The following is a 15,989-nucleotide window of genomic DNA, read 5'->3' on the forward strand; positions in this document are numbered from 1 at the left end:
TGTGTGTGTGTGTGTGTGTGTGTGTGTGTGTGTGTGTGTGTGTGTGTAAATGCACCCAATAGAGTTCCCACTACATCTGTGTAGTCATTCTGCCATCTCTTCTGGCTGAAAAAAAAGTGAAGACTTAATTATCTTTTTTTCACCTTTTTAGAATCACTATTTTTGTGCAACCTGAGAATATTAGAATCATGATATTAGATAATAACTTCAGGGGGCAAATACTGCCTAGTGCGTGTATTAAACCCTTAAATCATTTGCTAAAAACCTGCCCCACATTATCTGAAAGCATCAGTATTATGGTTTTAAAATGCTGGCCCATCGCATCTAAACCAACTCAGCTCAAACGTATTTGATGTTCCTCTCTGAAGCATCTGCAAAGTTTGGAGAACCGGAAAAATCTGTATTTAACAATTAGGATGCTATCGGGGGGGGGGGAAGCAGCGTCCAAAATGAGATTATCCCCACCGAACATTATCATGCATAAGTCTATTACCCGGTTACAGCTCGGCAGAAAGCAGCCCCCCCCCCCCCCACATTAACATTCACAAAATAAAGCAGGAGTGTGGAGCGCTGACATAAATATCTGAGGACTTGCATACCAAAAGGTTATCAAATGGAGATAATCTCCACCATGTTGATGAGAGGCATTTGGAGAAAGAGGATTCCCGTATGAAAGCCAACCACCCATTTTATTAAAGCCACGCACTGAGCATTACCTCTTGGCATTTCAAACTTTTCTGAAAGTTGATATTTACAGCTCAAGAGCTTTTTCAGAGTTACTAGAGAATACATCTGGGTGATGCAGATTCGCCTTAAACTAAAGCTACAGATCTCAGATGTGAAATGTGTTGTTTACTCCTAAAGACAGGCTTGTTTTCCCTCGTTGACCCAGCCTCAACCAAAGTGTTGGAGAAAACTACAGCTGCCTCTCCGGTGGGTAAAGCAAGTTTGGTGTCATTTTCTCAGCCTTAGATACTGCAGTGAACTCTGACGTGTGAGTAATAAATCTACAGATGATGACAGGAAGTTGAATGGAAAGCCACATTGCTCATGGAAAAACAGTTAAGGTAAATTTAGACTAAAGTGACACGTTTGATTTGTCCCACTTTGAACCCTGTAGTGTCTTTGGAGTCTCTTCATTTGCTTTAACAGCCAATGTGCCAACCACATTGATATTGGTCCTAGCAAGCTTAAAGCTGGGGTCTGCAACATTGGAGAAACCAGCAAGAGTCGGCTATATTTATCCAACCAAAAAACCCAGCCTAGTGTTGAATCTCTCTTCCAATGAAGGTAGCTAGCAGTATCAACAGGATGAGTACATCAATAAATATGCACACGTTTTCAGACAGACTTGTACAATTGTGATGCTATCTTTTTAAGGCCCTTCAGCAAAGAAACATGCAGGCCTAAATATCTCTGAATCTTTGCAGTGAAAAGGGTCATATGCGTAACAATGGGTTGCCGACATGCACGCCTGTCAGATTGACCTCAACACCTACAATGTACTCTCCCTGATACTTTCTTTCAGTTTCTCTGGTGACTGAACATTCATGAAGTACAGTCCTATAATTTTGCGACAATTGTAATTTTATCCCTCAATTTCAACATTTGCAACTCACAAAAGCTGCCACCACCAGCGTCTTTCCATTGACTTTGGATGGCGCCGTTTGAAATTAATTTCAGGCCCAGTCCGAAAACACCTTAAAATTTTTACTTTTACATGAAACTTCCAACAATCTTCTTTGAATGCCGATTGCTACTTATTCCAATATGACTTTTATACCCTGAAGAACTCCACAGGTCCAAACTGGTCATCAAAGCTGTGCCCTGGACAAGTCATTAAACGTGTTCAGTCTGATTCTGGCACTGGTTCTGCTCCTAAGTGCCTGAAGATTACAGTTTGCAACCCCTTAATTCTGCAACAGCACCAGAGTTTTCATAAGTGTGGCCATTTACCTTTTGATCACACCATTGTTCTTTTGACTCTCTACCTTTGCAGCGTCAATCTACTTCGAGCTTTTTGAATTTAAAGTTTCTTTTAAAGCCTCTACGATAAGAATACACTCTGACGCACGCAGGTTTCTGTGAAAAGATTGCTCCCTAATGCAGTCCCGTCAAGGGGCACCCTGCTGATTTCACACTAAAATCTGCACACAGGAAAACATCATAAGCTACGCAATCAATACGACTGTGATGGAGGCCCACATTCGCTGTAGTGAACAAGAAGCAGGCCAACTACTGTAAGTCAGCATTTGTGCCAAATGGAGTGTAAACACAACAAAAATGCAGCTCCTCGATGTGGCGTTGAGTTGAGCTTCAACGTGATTCTTTTAATTCACACATCATTTGGTAAAGGTTTTTGTTTGGCATCTCTCTGCCTGAGTTTCTGTGGGAAAAGTTGGTGGTGAAAGAATTGATGTAAAGCCAAAGCCTCTCTCCGAGACGATCTGTAGGTCAGACTCAACCCTGGAAGTGACAGCGCGGTGCAAATGTAGAGGCAAACCTGAGTCTCGGATGTTCTTACCTTTCGCTGTGGATCAGCACTGTCCACATAGTGACAACCGGACGCCCACACTGACTGATGGTCTGCTGATAGATTCTGTCAACAGGCTCATTTAAAGGGGAGAGTGATGTCCTGAAACTAGAAGACTAGAGGTCTTAGATCCCTGAAACAGTTATGGTCTGTCTATCAGCAGCCGCAGGTGTCCTATTGATGTGTCCTTGAGCAACATAGTGAGAGCTAGTCGCTCATATCTACCAGCATTAAAAATACATCGAAGTGTCCGATGTGATATTGTACTCACTCAAATATCTTTGCATATAATAATAATAATAATGAAACAACATGGATGAAAGCTGTGATATTTGTATTCCAAATGCCATAATTGGTCCAATAAAATGTAATTTATCATTTCAAAGTCATTTAGCACAGTTTTCAAAGAGGGAGTAGTAAAGTTTCATGCACGATGCAGTTTTTTTCTTTACTTTTTAATGTATATTTTCTAAATCTAACCTGTTTGTTGAAGGCAGCTTCATTATATTTTGCATAGGGAACCAAAAACCAACAAACCTCCGAGAATACTCCCCGGCCCCAGGTTTTCTGTGGTAATTTGATGAATTCAATTTTAATTTAGAGAAAAAGCACCATGTGGACACATTTGAAACTAGAAATAAAGGGTCCAGGCTTATTACAATGGACTACAGTAATATTCTATGGTTCAGGCACCTCAACCTACTTGGTAAAACTTATTGAAAAACATCCATCCATATACCACAACCTCTTCCCTGAGCCTGTTCCAAGCAGTCTCAAGCCATTGATTGATACTGCTAGTTTGAAGGATTGCCTACATGATTTATGTTTCATTTATTCTGAGTAAAGAGGAATATATATCATCATAAGTCTTTTTATCAAATATGAATGTGTTGGACATATATAGTCTTGATATAAGTGACAGATGGGTGATGAATGGAAGGGGAATTGATGCTTCCATACTGAGCATGAGGGTCCACTGCATGCTTTGATGGATATGAAAATAATGTAAAACATTATGCTGTGGTCTTCACAGTTCAGTTACCCAACTGAACACCCATGGGAGACGTTGGGGAGACATGTTGCACAGTGCTCTCCATCGCCATCATCAAGGCACCAAATGAGGGAACATTTCTTTTAGAAAATGGTGGAGAATCTATGCCGAGGGGCAGTTCTGGAGGCTCGTGGCACTTTCTGTTCATTTTTCCTTTAATTTGACACCCACCTGTGTACCGTGAATGCATTTCAATAAGCCAAGTAATCAGCAAACCTGTCTGAAAGTGAGTGACAGCAACTTTGTCACAGCTCAGCGCCACCCCAGTCCATCTAATTGTCACACTTCGGCGGAGGCTTGCCCTCCTAACATTCATTTATTATGCTATAATTGAAACGAAATAAATCCTCTTCCTCATGTTGAGATAATGATTGTAATTGTCACAAACAATTTGTCACTTGTAATTGTTGGTGTCAGTCATTTCATTTGAATTTGATAGAGGTCACTCAGTGTTGGTATTATAGGCCACATTAAAAAGACAGAGGAATCAGCCTGCAATGGCGTTTTTGTTTGATCAGAAAGTGGGTAAATTGCAGAGTAGAGACGCATACACATACAGTATTGACTGTTGTTTTTATTAAACATATCTGCACAGTCCAGCATCATCTTTCCCTCGTGATTGTAGTGTAACTTGCTGTCCCTGCTGCTGTTTTCTGCTTTGGAGTGGGCGAGCAGCGTTGACAGGCTTCCTCAGCCCCGTGGCTGTCGGATGCGATGCACTTGCGCAATTGCTGCGGTGCACACACAAGCACGAACACTCACGAATCCGCCGGTGTGTGAGCAGGTTGGTTTTTCAAAAGACTGGAAGAGCGTAATGAGTTAATGTCCTGAAATACAGTAAGTTGGGTTCACACCGTCAGATGAAACAGCTGATTTGGTTGAAAAGTTCTCGGATTTACGTTTGTCTTCGTGATTTATCGGCAGCAGCACTTTGCGTGAAACAACAAACAGGAGGTCTCGTTAAATTCTCTGGACTATCTGGGAGCATTAGACAGTTTAACGTCTCTGGCGAGCAAACACGCTCTTTGCGCAACAGATAACGAGATTCGAGATCGGGGGCGATTCCAGCACACCAGGTAACCCCAACACTCATCACATTCATGGGCTCGCCTTCTTGGATGTCAGTCAAACTTTGACACAAAAAGCACTGCAAGACTTTATTTGCTTTTTTTTTTTTTTTTTTTTTTTACGCAGAAGTTTCCGCCATGAACCAAACGGCTGGAGCCACGAATGCGTATCGCAGATGCTCCAAAGCTGGAAAGGTAAGGGCATAATTATTCAGAGAAGTTTGTGGAATTGGATTTACTGCTTTCGAGCTTTCATGCTGCAGCTCACGAGGAAGGATAGCAGTGATGCAAGCTTTGCTGGGAGCTGTTTTCAGCTTGTGGGGTTATTGCGCGTCTGTGCGCTTTGGAGACGCCAGATAATCTGTCCCGGGTACAATTTGTTGGCTGCAATTATCGACTGAAATATGTCAATGTGCAGGTAACAGGCACATTGGAAGCTTTTGAGCAAGAAGAGACAATTTGTGTTGTCCACACTGCAAAACATATGCACTATTTTTTTTCTTCTTCTCAAAGCAATGACAAATTATGCAGAAACAAGTGCACGTGCAGCTTTTCACACCTCGATGTAATTTCCTGCTCAAACCTCTTCATCTGTTGTAAATTGAGATCCAAGATGATGGCACTGAACCACACTGCCACTGTTTTCCCAAGCATGTGACCCACATTATAAGGCTGCTTAGAAAAAGGGGGGGGGGGCAAGGTTGGGGAAGAGAAGCTGGAGTATGTGGGAGGAAAGAGTGAGGATGCATGATAGAGTCGCTCCAGTGAAACCTTTGGAAGAGAAACAGGCTCCTGTGTGTGTGTGTGTGTGTGTGTGTGTGTGTGTATTCTGCTCTCATTCCCAACACATCTGGCTCTGTCAACATGCACCATCAGTGGAGATGATGAAGCATGAGAGCTTATTAATCACCAGCAGATTTCCCAGTGTTTACAAATATGGATTTCTTGGGCTACACATATTTGGATCTGAGGTGTATTGATTGGAGAAGGTGCTTTGCTCATCGAGGTGTTTGCACAATGATGTGCTAAATGAGTCCTGATGGCGTGGATGTGAACTTACACGCTGCTGCATCGTGTTGGTTAGCACTCTCAGTTTAATTGACACTGACAGTTTGTTTTTCTCTGTTTGATGATGCAGGTCGTAATGTTCACTCTGGGAATGCAGGGCTTCACAATAAAGGCAGGGAGTCTGCAGAGCACATGATGGTTTAATCATACAATGTTTTGCATGTTTTAGGAAGTCCATTTTTTTAAATGCATGAAATGTACTCCAGCAGCTACGTGGAAAAATTGGAATTGCAGCTCAACTAATTAAAAACAAAAAAGTATAAATCATGATTTTATTATAGACAACAAAAACTGTGATTACGTGTTGCAGTGTGAAAAAACTAGCTTGCAAGTGAGCATAGAAGTGTAACAGCGAGGTAAAAGTATACCGTTCAAATAGTTACCTAAAAGTATAAACGTATACGTAAAAGTAGGGATGAGCCGATACTGACTTAATTACCTGGATCACATATTGTTGCTATGCATTTGTTTGTAACATTAGGAAAGAAATGTCTCAGTCAAACCTGCTGTTGCCTTTCACATAAATAATGACCACAGTCTCTCCACACAGTGAGGCATACAGCTTATTAATTAAACAATTGTATCAGATTGGTACTCCGTGTCGAACGATACCCAAAGCCCAGGTATCGCTATCGGCACCAGGACTGATAGAGTCGGAGCGGTGCATACCTCGCTAAAAGTAAAGAATTAACAGTTCAAATTGTTAGCTGAGAGTAACAGAAAACAGGGTGAATTAGATGAAAGTAATGGAAAAATGGTTGGAACATCCAGCGTCTGCCACTCTAAATTGTAGAACCATGTATGCAAACTTGACCAAACAGAGATTCAAGATTTATTGTCTATTACAAAATGAAAGAGTTTTCATAATTTTTAAGTTTGGCGAGTTTGATTGTATGAAAAATACAGTGATATTCACTTTTATATAATCAATAATGTTCGATAACTTCCTGTTTGAAATCAGTTCAAATGAAGACATGATGAGTTTCTCTCACAGAGCTGTGAGCTTACATGAGCCTCCCTCCCCATCGGAGATCCATACTTCATATTCACTGCTGCCGGTAACTTACATCTTTACATGCTGTCCTTTGCCTCACATCTGTTTGTTTGTATGATCAGCAGGCTGATATCGGCGTCCATGCTTTAATATTTGCAAGTGCTTTCGCTCCCTGTTCTAATTCTGGGGTGTTTGATCTCCTCTTACACATCAACTTTGAGAGAGAAAATAGATTCCGACTAAACTCCTCTCCAAACACTTTTGTCTCCAGATAGCAGAGTCCGTTTCATTAACCGTCCCGTGGCCGCTTTTAGCCCGCCAGCAGGATCGTCTGCAATTTCAAACTGCTTTGGTTTTCTTATTTGTGTCCGTTTTAAACCGCCGGTGCTGCGGAGGCTTTCTCTTTGATGAGTCGCCTCTCACTCGCTCTCTGCGGAGTGTCTATTTCCAGTCATGTTGACAGTCGGCCACAGAGACGTTTCATCGTGGATTAATGACACTCTGATTAGGTCTGCATGTGTTCTGCAGGCCTCCCAGCAGGATAAGCCTCACATGGTCATGGTCATCAGCTTGTGACAAGCTTTGACAGGTTTGTAAACACCTGAAATGAGAGGAGAGCAAGTGTGCTGTGTCTGGGGATTATTTGGGGATTCTTAAGAATTCCATGTAAAGCAATTTCTGCAGTTTGCACATCTTGTTTTGCATGACTGACCCTGAAACATTAAGAGTATTTCTTCAAGCTGTTGGCCATGTAACCAGCATTCATGCCCCCATGTTGTTGTTGTTATTTGGTATGTTTTTGTCATTCCCATAGCGAACAAGCTAAATGGAGAGCAGCTTTGAAGGTGTTTCAATGCAAAAAGATGATCTGGTTTTCTGCAACACTACCAGTGTGTTTTTTGTCCCTCTTATCACAGATCAGCAGCTTTTTTTTCAAGGCTCCGTGAGAATCAAAGAGACAGATTCTCCACTGACAGTAGCTTCTAAAGACCATCATGCAGTGCAGCAACATCTTGGAGCTTTGTGCCGTCAAGTCATTTCACCCGTCACACTGTTTCCTGTTTGGCCTGCTTTTCACATTATCGCTCCATCCACCTGCACAAACACAGCACCTGGAGGGAGTCTGGGAGTTGTCCATAGGCATTCTGGAAAATGTAGGAAGTTGTACATCAAGTAGTTTAAAGGAAGTACACATAAAAATGACACTTTATCGCAGAATAACTAAACAAATTGATGCCATTTAGAAAGACAAAAAATGGATTATTTGACAAGTCAATAAACAGACGATTAGTCAGCCACTGTTATTGGTTGATAACTGGTGATGTCCAATCATCATCTTTAAACAGACCTCCTAACCAGCCTCTGGTTACAGCTTCTCATGTGTGAATATCTTCTGTTTCTCTATTTTACATCATTATCTTTGGAGTTTGTGCATTTTAAGATGTCACCTTGGAAACGTGATGGACATTTCCAATGTTCTGACATTTTCTAGACCAAACGATTAAACAGCATTAATATTCAGTCCAAGACTGTCAGTGTAGAATGTTTCTTTAAGTCTCTGATTGATTCAAAACCGGTGTCTGGACACGAGGCAGCCACTAGAGGGCAGTGTGGTACTTCAGTACATGTCCCTGTAGGGAGTGTCGCTTTGTCTTAGAATGTATTCATGGCCCGCTGTCTTCATCCTTTGCTGTCTCTTCTTTGCTTGAGCAGCTATATATAAAAGTCTTTCCCTGATAATATGCACTGGTTGTTTGTTCCGTAAAGATCAAAGTTGTATTTGTGGCTACATTTAATACATCCAGGATTTCTGCGGCTTTTAAGAGTCCCTTTTGCTCGGAGATCAAGCCGGAGCGCGACTCTCTTCTGAGTCTGTAGTTCGTGCGGCTCCTTCTCTTTTGTCTTGTCCCGGTCACAGCCGGCTCGTCTGATCATCTTGGCCCCTGACAGCCCTGCAGTGCGGTGTGCACACACTAAATCCCAATTAGCTCCCCCGCAGTCTCAGAACCATTTGCAACTCTGCTAATCTCTGCATCTGCAAAACCCAGAATATCCCACCAATTCTTCTGATTATAGTTTCATTATGAGAATACGAAAGTTTAATTTGCGTGATTTAGTCGAGACACAGAAGGAAAAACAAACAAACAACTAAATTGACGATCCTTTGCAATGAATATGAATATGTATTTACTGCTGCTGCCCAAATATAAAGTGATCACAGACTAAATCTGTCAGTTGAAAGTATTGGACTTGTGTCCCTTCAAATAATTGGAACTCCCCCTGAGGTTCATTTGTCTATTTGTTTATCTCATCACTGTGTGGATTCATTGTTTTTAAACTTAAACTCATTTGTTTCTGCACTCATTAAGCTTCCATCAGAATACAAATGACCACGATGGCAGCCAGCTATTCAGAGAGCAACAGTGCTAAACGGGTATTTCAAGGAGCGCAGGAGCTTAGCTGAGAGGTATTTGGATTGAGGGTAGACTTCTTAATTACCGCGGCTTTGCTGGCCAACAGCAGGGCCAACAGCGGCGTGAATGTGCCAAGTATTGATCCCTGCTCTCATTACGCTGCGGGGCCCATTGTAATTCACGGTTATCACTCCGACTCCCTCACACGAGTCTATGGAAATGATCATCGATTTTCCTCTCTTTTTTTTTTGTCCTGCACTCTTGTTAAAATGGCAGGAGCATGCCTATCTCAATCATCTCCGCTCTCTGAATGTGTGAACTCGAGGAGCCTCTCCCGCTCATTAGCACCAGTAATCTTTTCCTCGTCCATGTGACTCTTGGGGAAGAGGGCCCCACCGTCAGTCAAACTGAACCCGCTCCTGCTGTACAGTGGAGCCCTTTGCTTTTGAAGACGCTCTTTCATGCTGGTCTCCAACACATAAAAGCAGCTGTCTGGTTGCAACGTGATCAAGACCGTCTTGGCTCTGTGTCAGGGGGGAAAACAAACAAATACACCTCGATGTTCTCTCTGTATTTGTTTGCGAACTTGTTTAGAGTGTACACAATGAAATTACATTGGGAGCCACATCTGAGAGCTCTACCCTTGTGAAATGAATAATGCAGCATACAGACTCACTCACTTTTAACACCAGTGGGTGAAGCGTTTTTTTTCTTAAATGTGTTGCAGATTGCTAATTCTGCTGTAGAGGCATTTCTGTTTGTAATAACCCGGGGTGTGTGTGCACTTAATCATCAGGTGCTGCAGCCGCGGCCCCCTCTGCCTGAGCTCTACTACACCGAGGAAATCCTTGAGGAAACGGGAGCTGTATTACAGTATGTTAGCCTGGGAAAGGCATGCAAGCACAACATGCTCGCACATTCCATAGTCCAACGCCGTGTTGGTGTCACTCAGCTGCAGCAGCTCGGCCGCGGCTCTGCTTTTCTCTGGGGGTGATTGACACCGCGGGGAGTGTAATTGCATGAGTCACTGAGACCTCCCTGGCCCTTTGAGCGAGCGGTTGGCTTGGCAAAACGCTTGGGTCATGACAGCCCATCTGGTGGCGTATCGCAAGCAGTCAACAAGGCCCTGAGAGACAAAACGGCGACACAACAGTAAACCGCCGCCGCTGGCTGGGAGATAGATACTTGAGCCCTATCTAAAATCACAAGCATAACCACCGTGTGCCCCCAGAGGCCTCATCAAACCAGACTGAACGCGCTGCATCCAGAGTATCCGACGCTGTCAGAGCCGGTCACAGTGGATTTTACCACTTCTTGTGCCACTTTTATGGACATATGATGCAAAGGAGCCCATTGCATCTGCTCTGCTGAGAGCTCAGAGCTGGCAGCTAGCTAACTAAGACGACACTCTTATGTCACTCAAAGCGACTACGCCCTAAGTTGTGCCTAATTTATTTGTAAAAGGCCGTAAACATGTATATTTCTGCTGTAAGTTTGGGCATTTTAACATGGGGGTCTATGGGGATTGACTCGCCTTTGGAGCCAGCCAACTTCCTCGTTGGCTTCATCGCTCATCACGGGAGGTTGCCGCTTGGTGCTGTATAGCAAGAGCTAAAGTGCTGCAGATCACGTTTAAGTTTGGTCTCTGCTGGATAAAAGAGTTCATGATCTTCAGCGCAAGAGCGACGAGTCTCACAAAGTGAGTTGGTGCATAATGAGGCATCTGAACTGGTGAAACCATTAAAATGAATGCTTTCCTAACGGTGAGGCTAGAATGAAGTGGTTTGCATTATTAAGAGTTTAGTTCTACGGCTCTGGAAGGCCGTTTTTCAGAGAGATTGCGTGGACTGTTGCAGTAAAACATGATTAAACCTGTTTCTAGGCTGCCGTTTGCTTCATAAAGGGACATTCTAGCGTCACTCTACTCCCTAACAGAGACACAGTGGGACTTTCTAACTCATCGTGTAAGAAACCTGCAGCTCAGTTTCTCTAGATAAAACACTCCGTCCTCATTAGGGTTTGTGAGAAAAAGAACAAACTTGGGCTGGAAATCCAGATGAAAACAAAAAGGCCACTTTCTGCTTCTCCAGTCAACACTGTTTATCCTCATATATCCTAAACCCACGCAACAGCGCTCAGGGCAAACTTATGTGTCGATTGTCCTTGGTCAGCTATCCAGAGAGATGTATACAAATAGAAATACCTGTTCATGGGTATATTGTGCTGCTGTTATCCTTCAACTGTATCGTCTTAGAAAAATGAAATATAAAGAGAACAACAATATCTATAGAGTCACAGATACGTGTAAACTCGCTTGTAAAAGTTGAACAGCAATGCCAAAACGATTGATCCTGATTAGTAATCTAACCGTCATTTAGTCTCAAACGCATTGTGTGAAAAAAAAGTGAAGAGAAAACATTTTCAAAATGTTTGAAATCGCCTCACAGCAGCGACTGGATATTTACATTTGCAGTGTATGAATACAAATGAGTCTTGAAGAATATGATACGTAATGACTTGTCAGAATTGACAGCTGAGCAGAGTGGCAGACATTTACTCAGTCTTCCAGAATGTGTCAACATGTCGCTCCGTATGCTCGGTGTGGAGGATGAGCACTGAATGAACCATTCCTGGATGCTGATCTGATTTCTCTCTGTGCATCGGAGGCAGTTAAACACAAATACGTCTTTAAAACTCCAGCGTTTTTCAGTTTCTTCCAAACATATTTTAACCTGTTATTGTTTCTGTCCAGCTCGCCTTAGCCCCTTACATACTATTAGCTTCAAGGGGCAAGCGAGGTTTTTTTATCTGTCAAATCATACACATATTTCTACATTGTGCAATGAAATGCTTGTTTAACTCCTTCAGTACTGGGCTATGAAATTACAATATTAACAACAGCTATGTCTTCCTTGTTGCTAACCCTCCACAGTTCCTCATTCGTGGTTTTGATGGGCCACCATAGCTTCAGGATGTAGGGTAAGGACTTGTTGATACACACTTTTGTCTTGCTTGTCTGAGGCTTGGTGGTGTTCCACGTCTCAGTGCCACAGAGCAGGACAGTCTTAATGTTTGTATTGAAGACTCCTAGCTTGGTGCAGCTGTAGTATCTTGAATGCCTGCTGTGCTTTACCAATGTGAGCTCCATATGTCCTTATCTGCTCCTTCACTCCTGCTGACGTTGCTCTCTAAGCAACAAGATGTTCAATGTCCTCGATGGCCTTCCCCCTGAAGTGTGATGCTATTGAGTTGTTTCGGGTTCATGCTCATGGTTTAAGTTTTTCCAGCATTGATTTTAAATCCAAGCTGTCCACTGCTATCATGTAGTCTATCTGTCTTCTGCTGCTGAGTGTCGTTTTCAGAGACTAGTGCTATGTCGTCTGCAAAATCCAAGTCAACCTGGAAGATCAAGGTCCACTGGATGCTCCTCGTGATCCAGTCCATGGCGATCAGGAAAATCAAAGCAGAGAGTAAACAACCTTGCCTTAATCTGGTACATGTTCTTCATTAAAGGGATGACTTCAGAGGGTAGCCCAAGGAGCTTCCAAAGCATTTCCAAGTCCAGGCTATCAAAGGCTTTTTCAAAGACAAAAACTCCAGAAGGGTGGCTTGCTGTTCAATACACTGTTCCACCATGATTGTGAGTGTGGGAACATGGTTTCCTCTTCTAGGAAGGGAAACTATTAAGCCGTCTTTCATTCTGTTGGGATTGATTCTGTGATGGTTTGTTGTTCTACAGTTAGGGTTAAATATTTCTTCTTTTTTTGAGTCCATTCTTTCAGTTCAAGCTGTGGTCAGGAGCGCTGAAGGTCAGCGCAACTCAGGTCAAAGTTCAACACATTTGAACTGTTGTTTCTTGAAGTTGGTGGAGAGCACTGTTTAAACACCCCCCCCCCCCAAATCTTCCAAATGCCTTGAATTGTGTTGAAATGTGAAGGGGCATAGCGTATTCACATTGAGGGACGTCAGTGTCCCGTATTTGCGTTCGTTCTGTTCTGTCTCACCCATTTATTCAGAATGTTCCTGTATTATGTCACCTGTCTGTATATTCGAGCAGCCTATTTGCTAGGAACAAATGTTGGCATTGTACATTTCTACAAACCAGGGATACATTGAATGTAAAACCCCTCCTCCGGATAGCATCAGTAGCTTGTGATGATTCCACCCTACGGGGTCAATCATCTGTCTTGTGGATATTAACGTGACTATCTAAAATAATTGGAACGGAACACTGTGAATTCTTTCGTAATTGTGGGTGGATTTTCCCTTTAACCTTAAAGGTTTGGCAGTCAAATCACAGCTTTTCCACCATTCATCCCAGTGGGCCACAATGAGTGGAGTGAAATGTGTGGGCTGGCTTCATGTAGTATGTCCGGTTTGTTGATCAGGGACCTTTTCTCTCAAATAAATCGTTTTTTGTTTTCAAGGCTGTTTTGAAAGGTTTATTTTTAAGTTAACATTATGCAGCCTGAAAAAAAAAAAATCCATACAGCCTTATCAGCCATGGCATTTCAAGATGAATCTGTGTCATATGATATTGTTATTCGCCACTTTATTGTCATTGATTGGAGCAAATTTGTCCTGTAAATCATGTGTACGAGCTTTTACTTTTACTTGTCATATCTTATTTGAAGTAGAGGATTCATTTCCAGTGAAGTTATTTCTGCACTTTGATTTAAAGTTCCGTTTCCTGAGAAGACCCAGAGCGTCTCCTTTAAGAACCACAAAGGCTCTTTACAAAAGACCTTTCCACATCAGACCCGTTATGTGGAACCATTTTTGGTGATTCCATAATTCCTCCTCTTCTTCATTATAGTCCTAAATGTGTTCCAGGGAATATCTAGGTCTTTGAAATCCTTTTTATATCCCCTTCCTAAGCCGAGCCTTTCAGCCGTATAAGCCCTTGAAGACCTCATGTTAGCTGCCGGTTGCTCATGCGTGTCTCTGCACATACACTGTGCAACAAAGAAACCTACGGGTCAAATCTTTTTAATTAGAATCGCGTCACTTGATTTCAGGTGAAAGCATATTAGCTTTGTACATGCTTTGAATGTGATCAGTTGAACTCCAGCACGCTGCCAACCCTCCAATTGTAAGGTGTGTTGCACAATTACGGAGTTCTAGTTTCCTGGCGGAGCAGCCTTCTGTTTTTGTCGTGATTTTTAGCTGCTCTCTCTGCTTTACAATGAAACGGTCTCCTTATCTCAGTCCATGTGCTATCATTTTGAAATGAAAAACGTTTGTAGGGGATGTGATGTATGTTTTTTTTAAGATAAACCATCTATGAGTATGGTATTAAAACAGGCTTTGTGTCATTATATGTGTTTAAATTGCCACTTTAATATGGCAGGGATCTTTATTTCCACCTTTTAAAAGGGGATTTAAACCCTTATATATGTGCTGTACATAATCATTTGAACTAAGGCCGTCAATTGGCCTGATTGCTTGGCACTCTGCCGGCTTGGCCGTGACTTTTACATATTGTTTTGCGAGCTCTGTCCTTGTGTGACTGCACTTCCAATCTGCAAGCTTTATTGAAATGTATAGCATGGCCATGCCGCGGCCCATTTTCATATAACCGGTGGAGACGGTTTTATTGACTTATTGCAAAAAAGCCGGTGTATAAAAGATCGCACAAGCTTCATCTGTCCCGGCGTCCCTGGCAGTTAAAAATAGATGATATGTCGTGGTTACATTGCCCAAAAACAAGACGCTGTTCCCCTTGACAATGAACACTTACCGCCTGAACATATAAACAACAATTTTATTGTGTTTCCAGTCTGTGAGCCTCCAAATCAATGCTTTGTAAATCATCCTCGGGAAGCGTGCAAACACAAATCCACTCCGCGAGGCCAAAACATGTGTGGACACACTGGCACATTAATACAAATGGATAAAGAGCACTGGGCCAATGCTGTGCACCGTCAGCCGATAATAATGAGAGGAATTCTGAGAGAAAGGAAGGGATCAGTAAAGCTATCCACCATCTTTTCAACTCCATTCAGAAATTAAGCTGTCATTTAAGTTTAACAAAAGCATGATACTTTCTGAAATTTCACTGCTGCTGAACCTCACCTTGCTGCCTGTTTGTATTAGTTTCACTTAATGGGTTTTGTGCCTCCAGAGACAGGCCAATCTAAAACGAGCAGCAAGCTGCAGACAACAGCGGAAAGTGGGACAGATATGCAGGTGCGATGTCGAAAAAACAGCCTACTCAGCCCTGTCCTTTAGGCTAACCTGGTTTAATGCATAGACCTGCAGTGCATACAAGTGTGCATTCTGTTGCATGGTTCCTCCGAAAAGCTGGCGCCTCAGGGATTTTTCTTGTCGCATCATTAGCTCATCTCTTAATGATACAGTCAATAAATGTCTTAATGAGCGCACAGTGGCACCACAACTCTGGAGTTTAAAGTTATTGGCGACTCCTAAAGTTTTTCAATTATTATCTTTGATGCTTTGTAAGGTCGACATTCTATCCGGAATTAGCCATTTGCTGTATTTATGATCTGCCTCTTTATACAGTAGTTTTTACAGTTAGCAGCGGAGACTGTGAGGCAGGCACAACAGCTGGAGCATGCACAGCATTAGATGCCTTACGGGATTGACGACTGTCATGTTCAATCAAACAAATGCATTGAATGTTTGCTTCTCCAGTCATTGAGTGACTTTTCCTTCTGATTGGTAATCTGAGACTTGTATGATTAAAGGAATAGTTCAACATTACGCTCATTTGTATTCTTGCTGTGTGTTTTATGAGAAGATTGTTAATGTTTGTACAGTTAATGCAAAGCTTGTGACAGGATTTGATTGGCTTAGTTTAGCACAGTGTAACGGGGGGGGGGGGGGGGGGGGGGGGGGGGGG

General features: G+C 42.5%; 1 protein-coding gene across 2 annotated transcripts in view; it reads left to right on the forward strand.

Moving 5' to 3' along the window:
• The first annotated feature begins 4,331 nt into the window (after positions 1-4,331).
• dpp6a (dipeptidyl-peptidase 6a) overlaps positions 4,332-15,989 on the forward strand; it is a 176,713-nt gene continuing 165,055 nt past the window's right edge. The window contains exons 1-2 of one of the 2 annotated variants that reach the window (XM_031849966.1): positions 4,332-4,660; positions 4,779-4,846. In XM_031849966.1, coding sequence (XP_031705826.1) covers positions 4,790-4,846 — 57 coding nt within the window. In that variant the 5' untranslated portion in view covers positions 4,332-4,660; positions 4,779-4,789. Of the gene's footprint in view, positions 4,847-15,989 lie in introns of both variants that reach the window. The other variant, XM_031849967.1, reaches the window with a different exon arrangement.

Source organism: Anarrhichthys ocellatus, unplaced genomic scaffold, assembly GCF_004355925.1.
Source record: "Anarrhichthys ocellatus isolate YVR2014 unplaced genomic scaffold, GSC_Weel_1.0 scaffold10, whole genome shotgun sequence".
NCBI lineage: Eukaryota > Metazoa > Chordata > Actinopteri > Perciformes > Anarhichadidae > Anarrhichthys > Anarrhichthys ocellatus.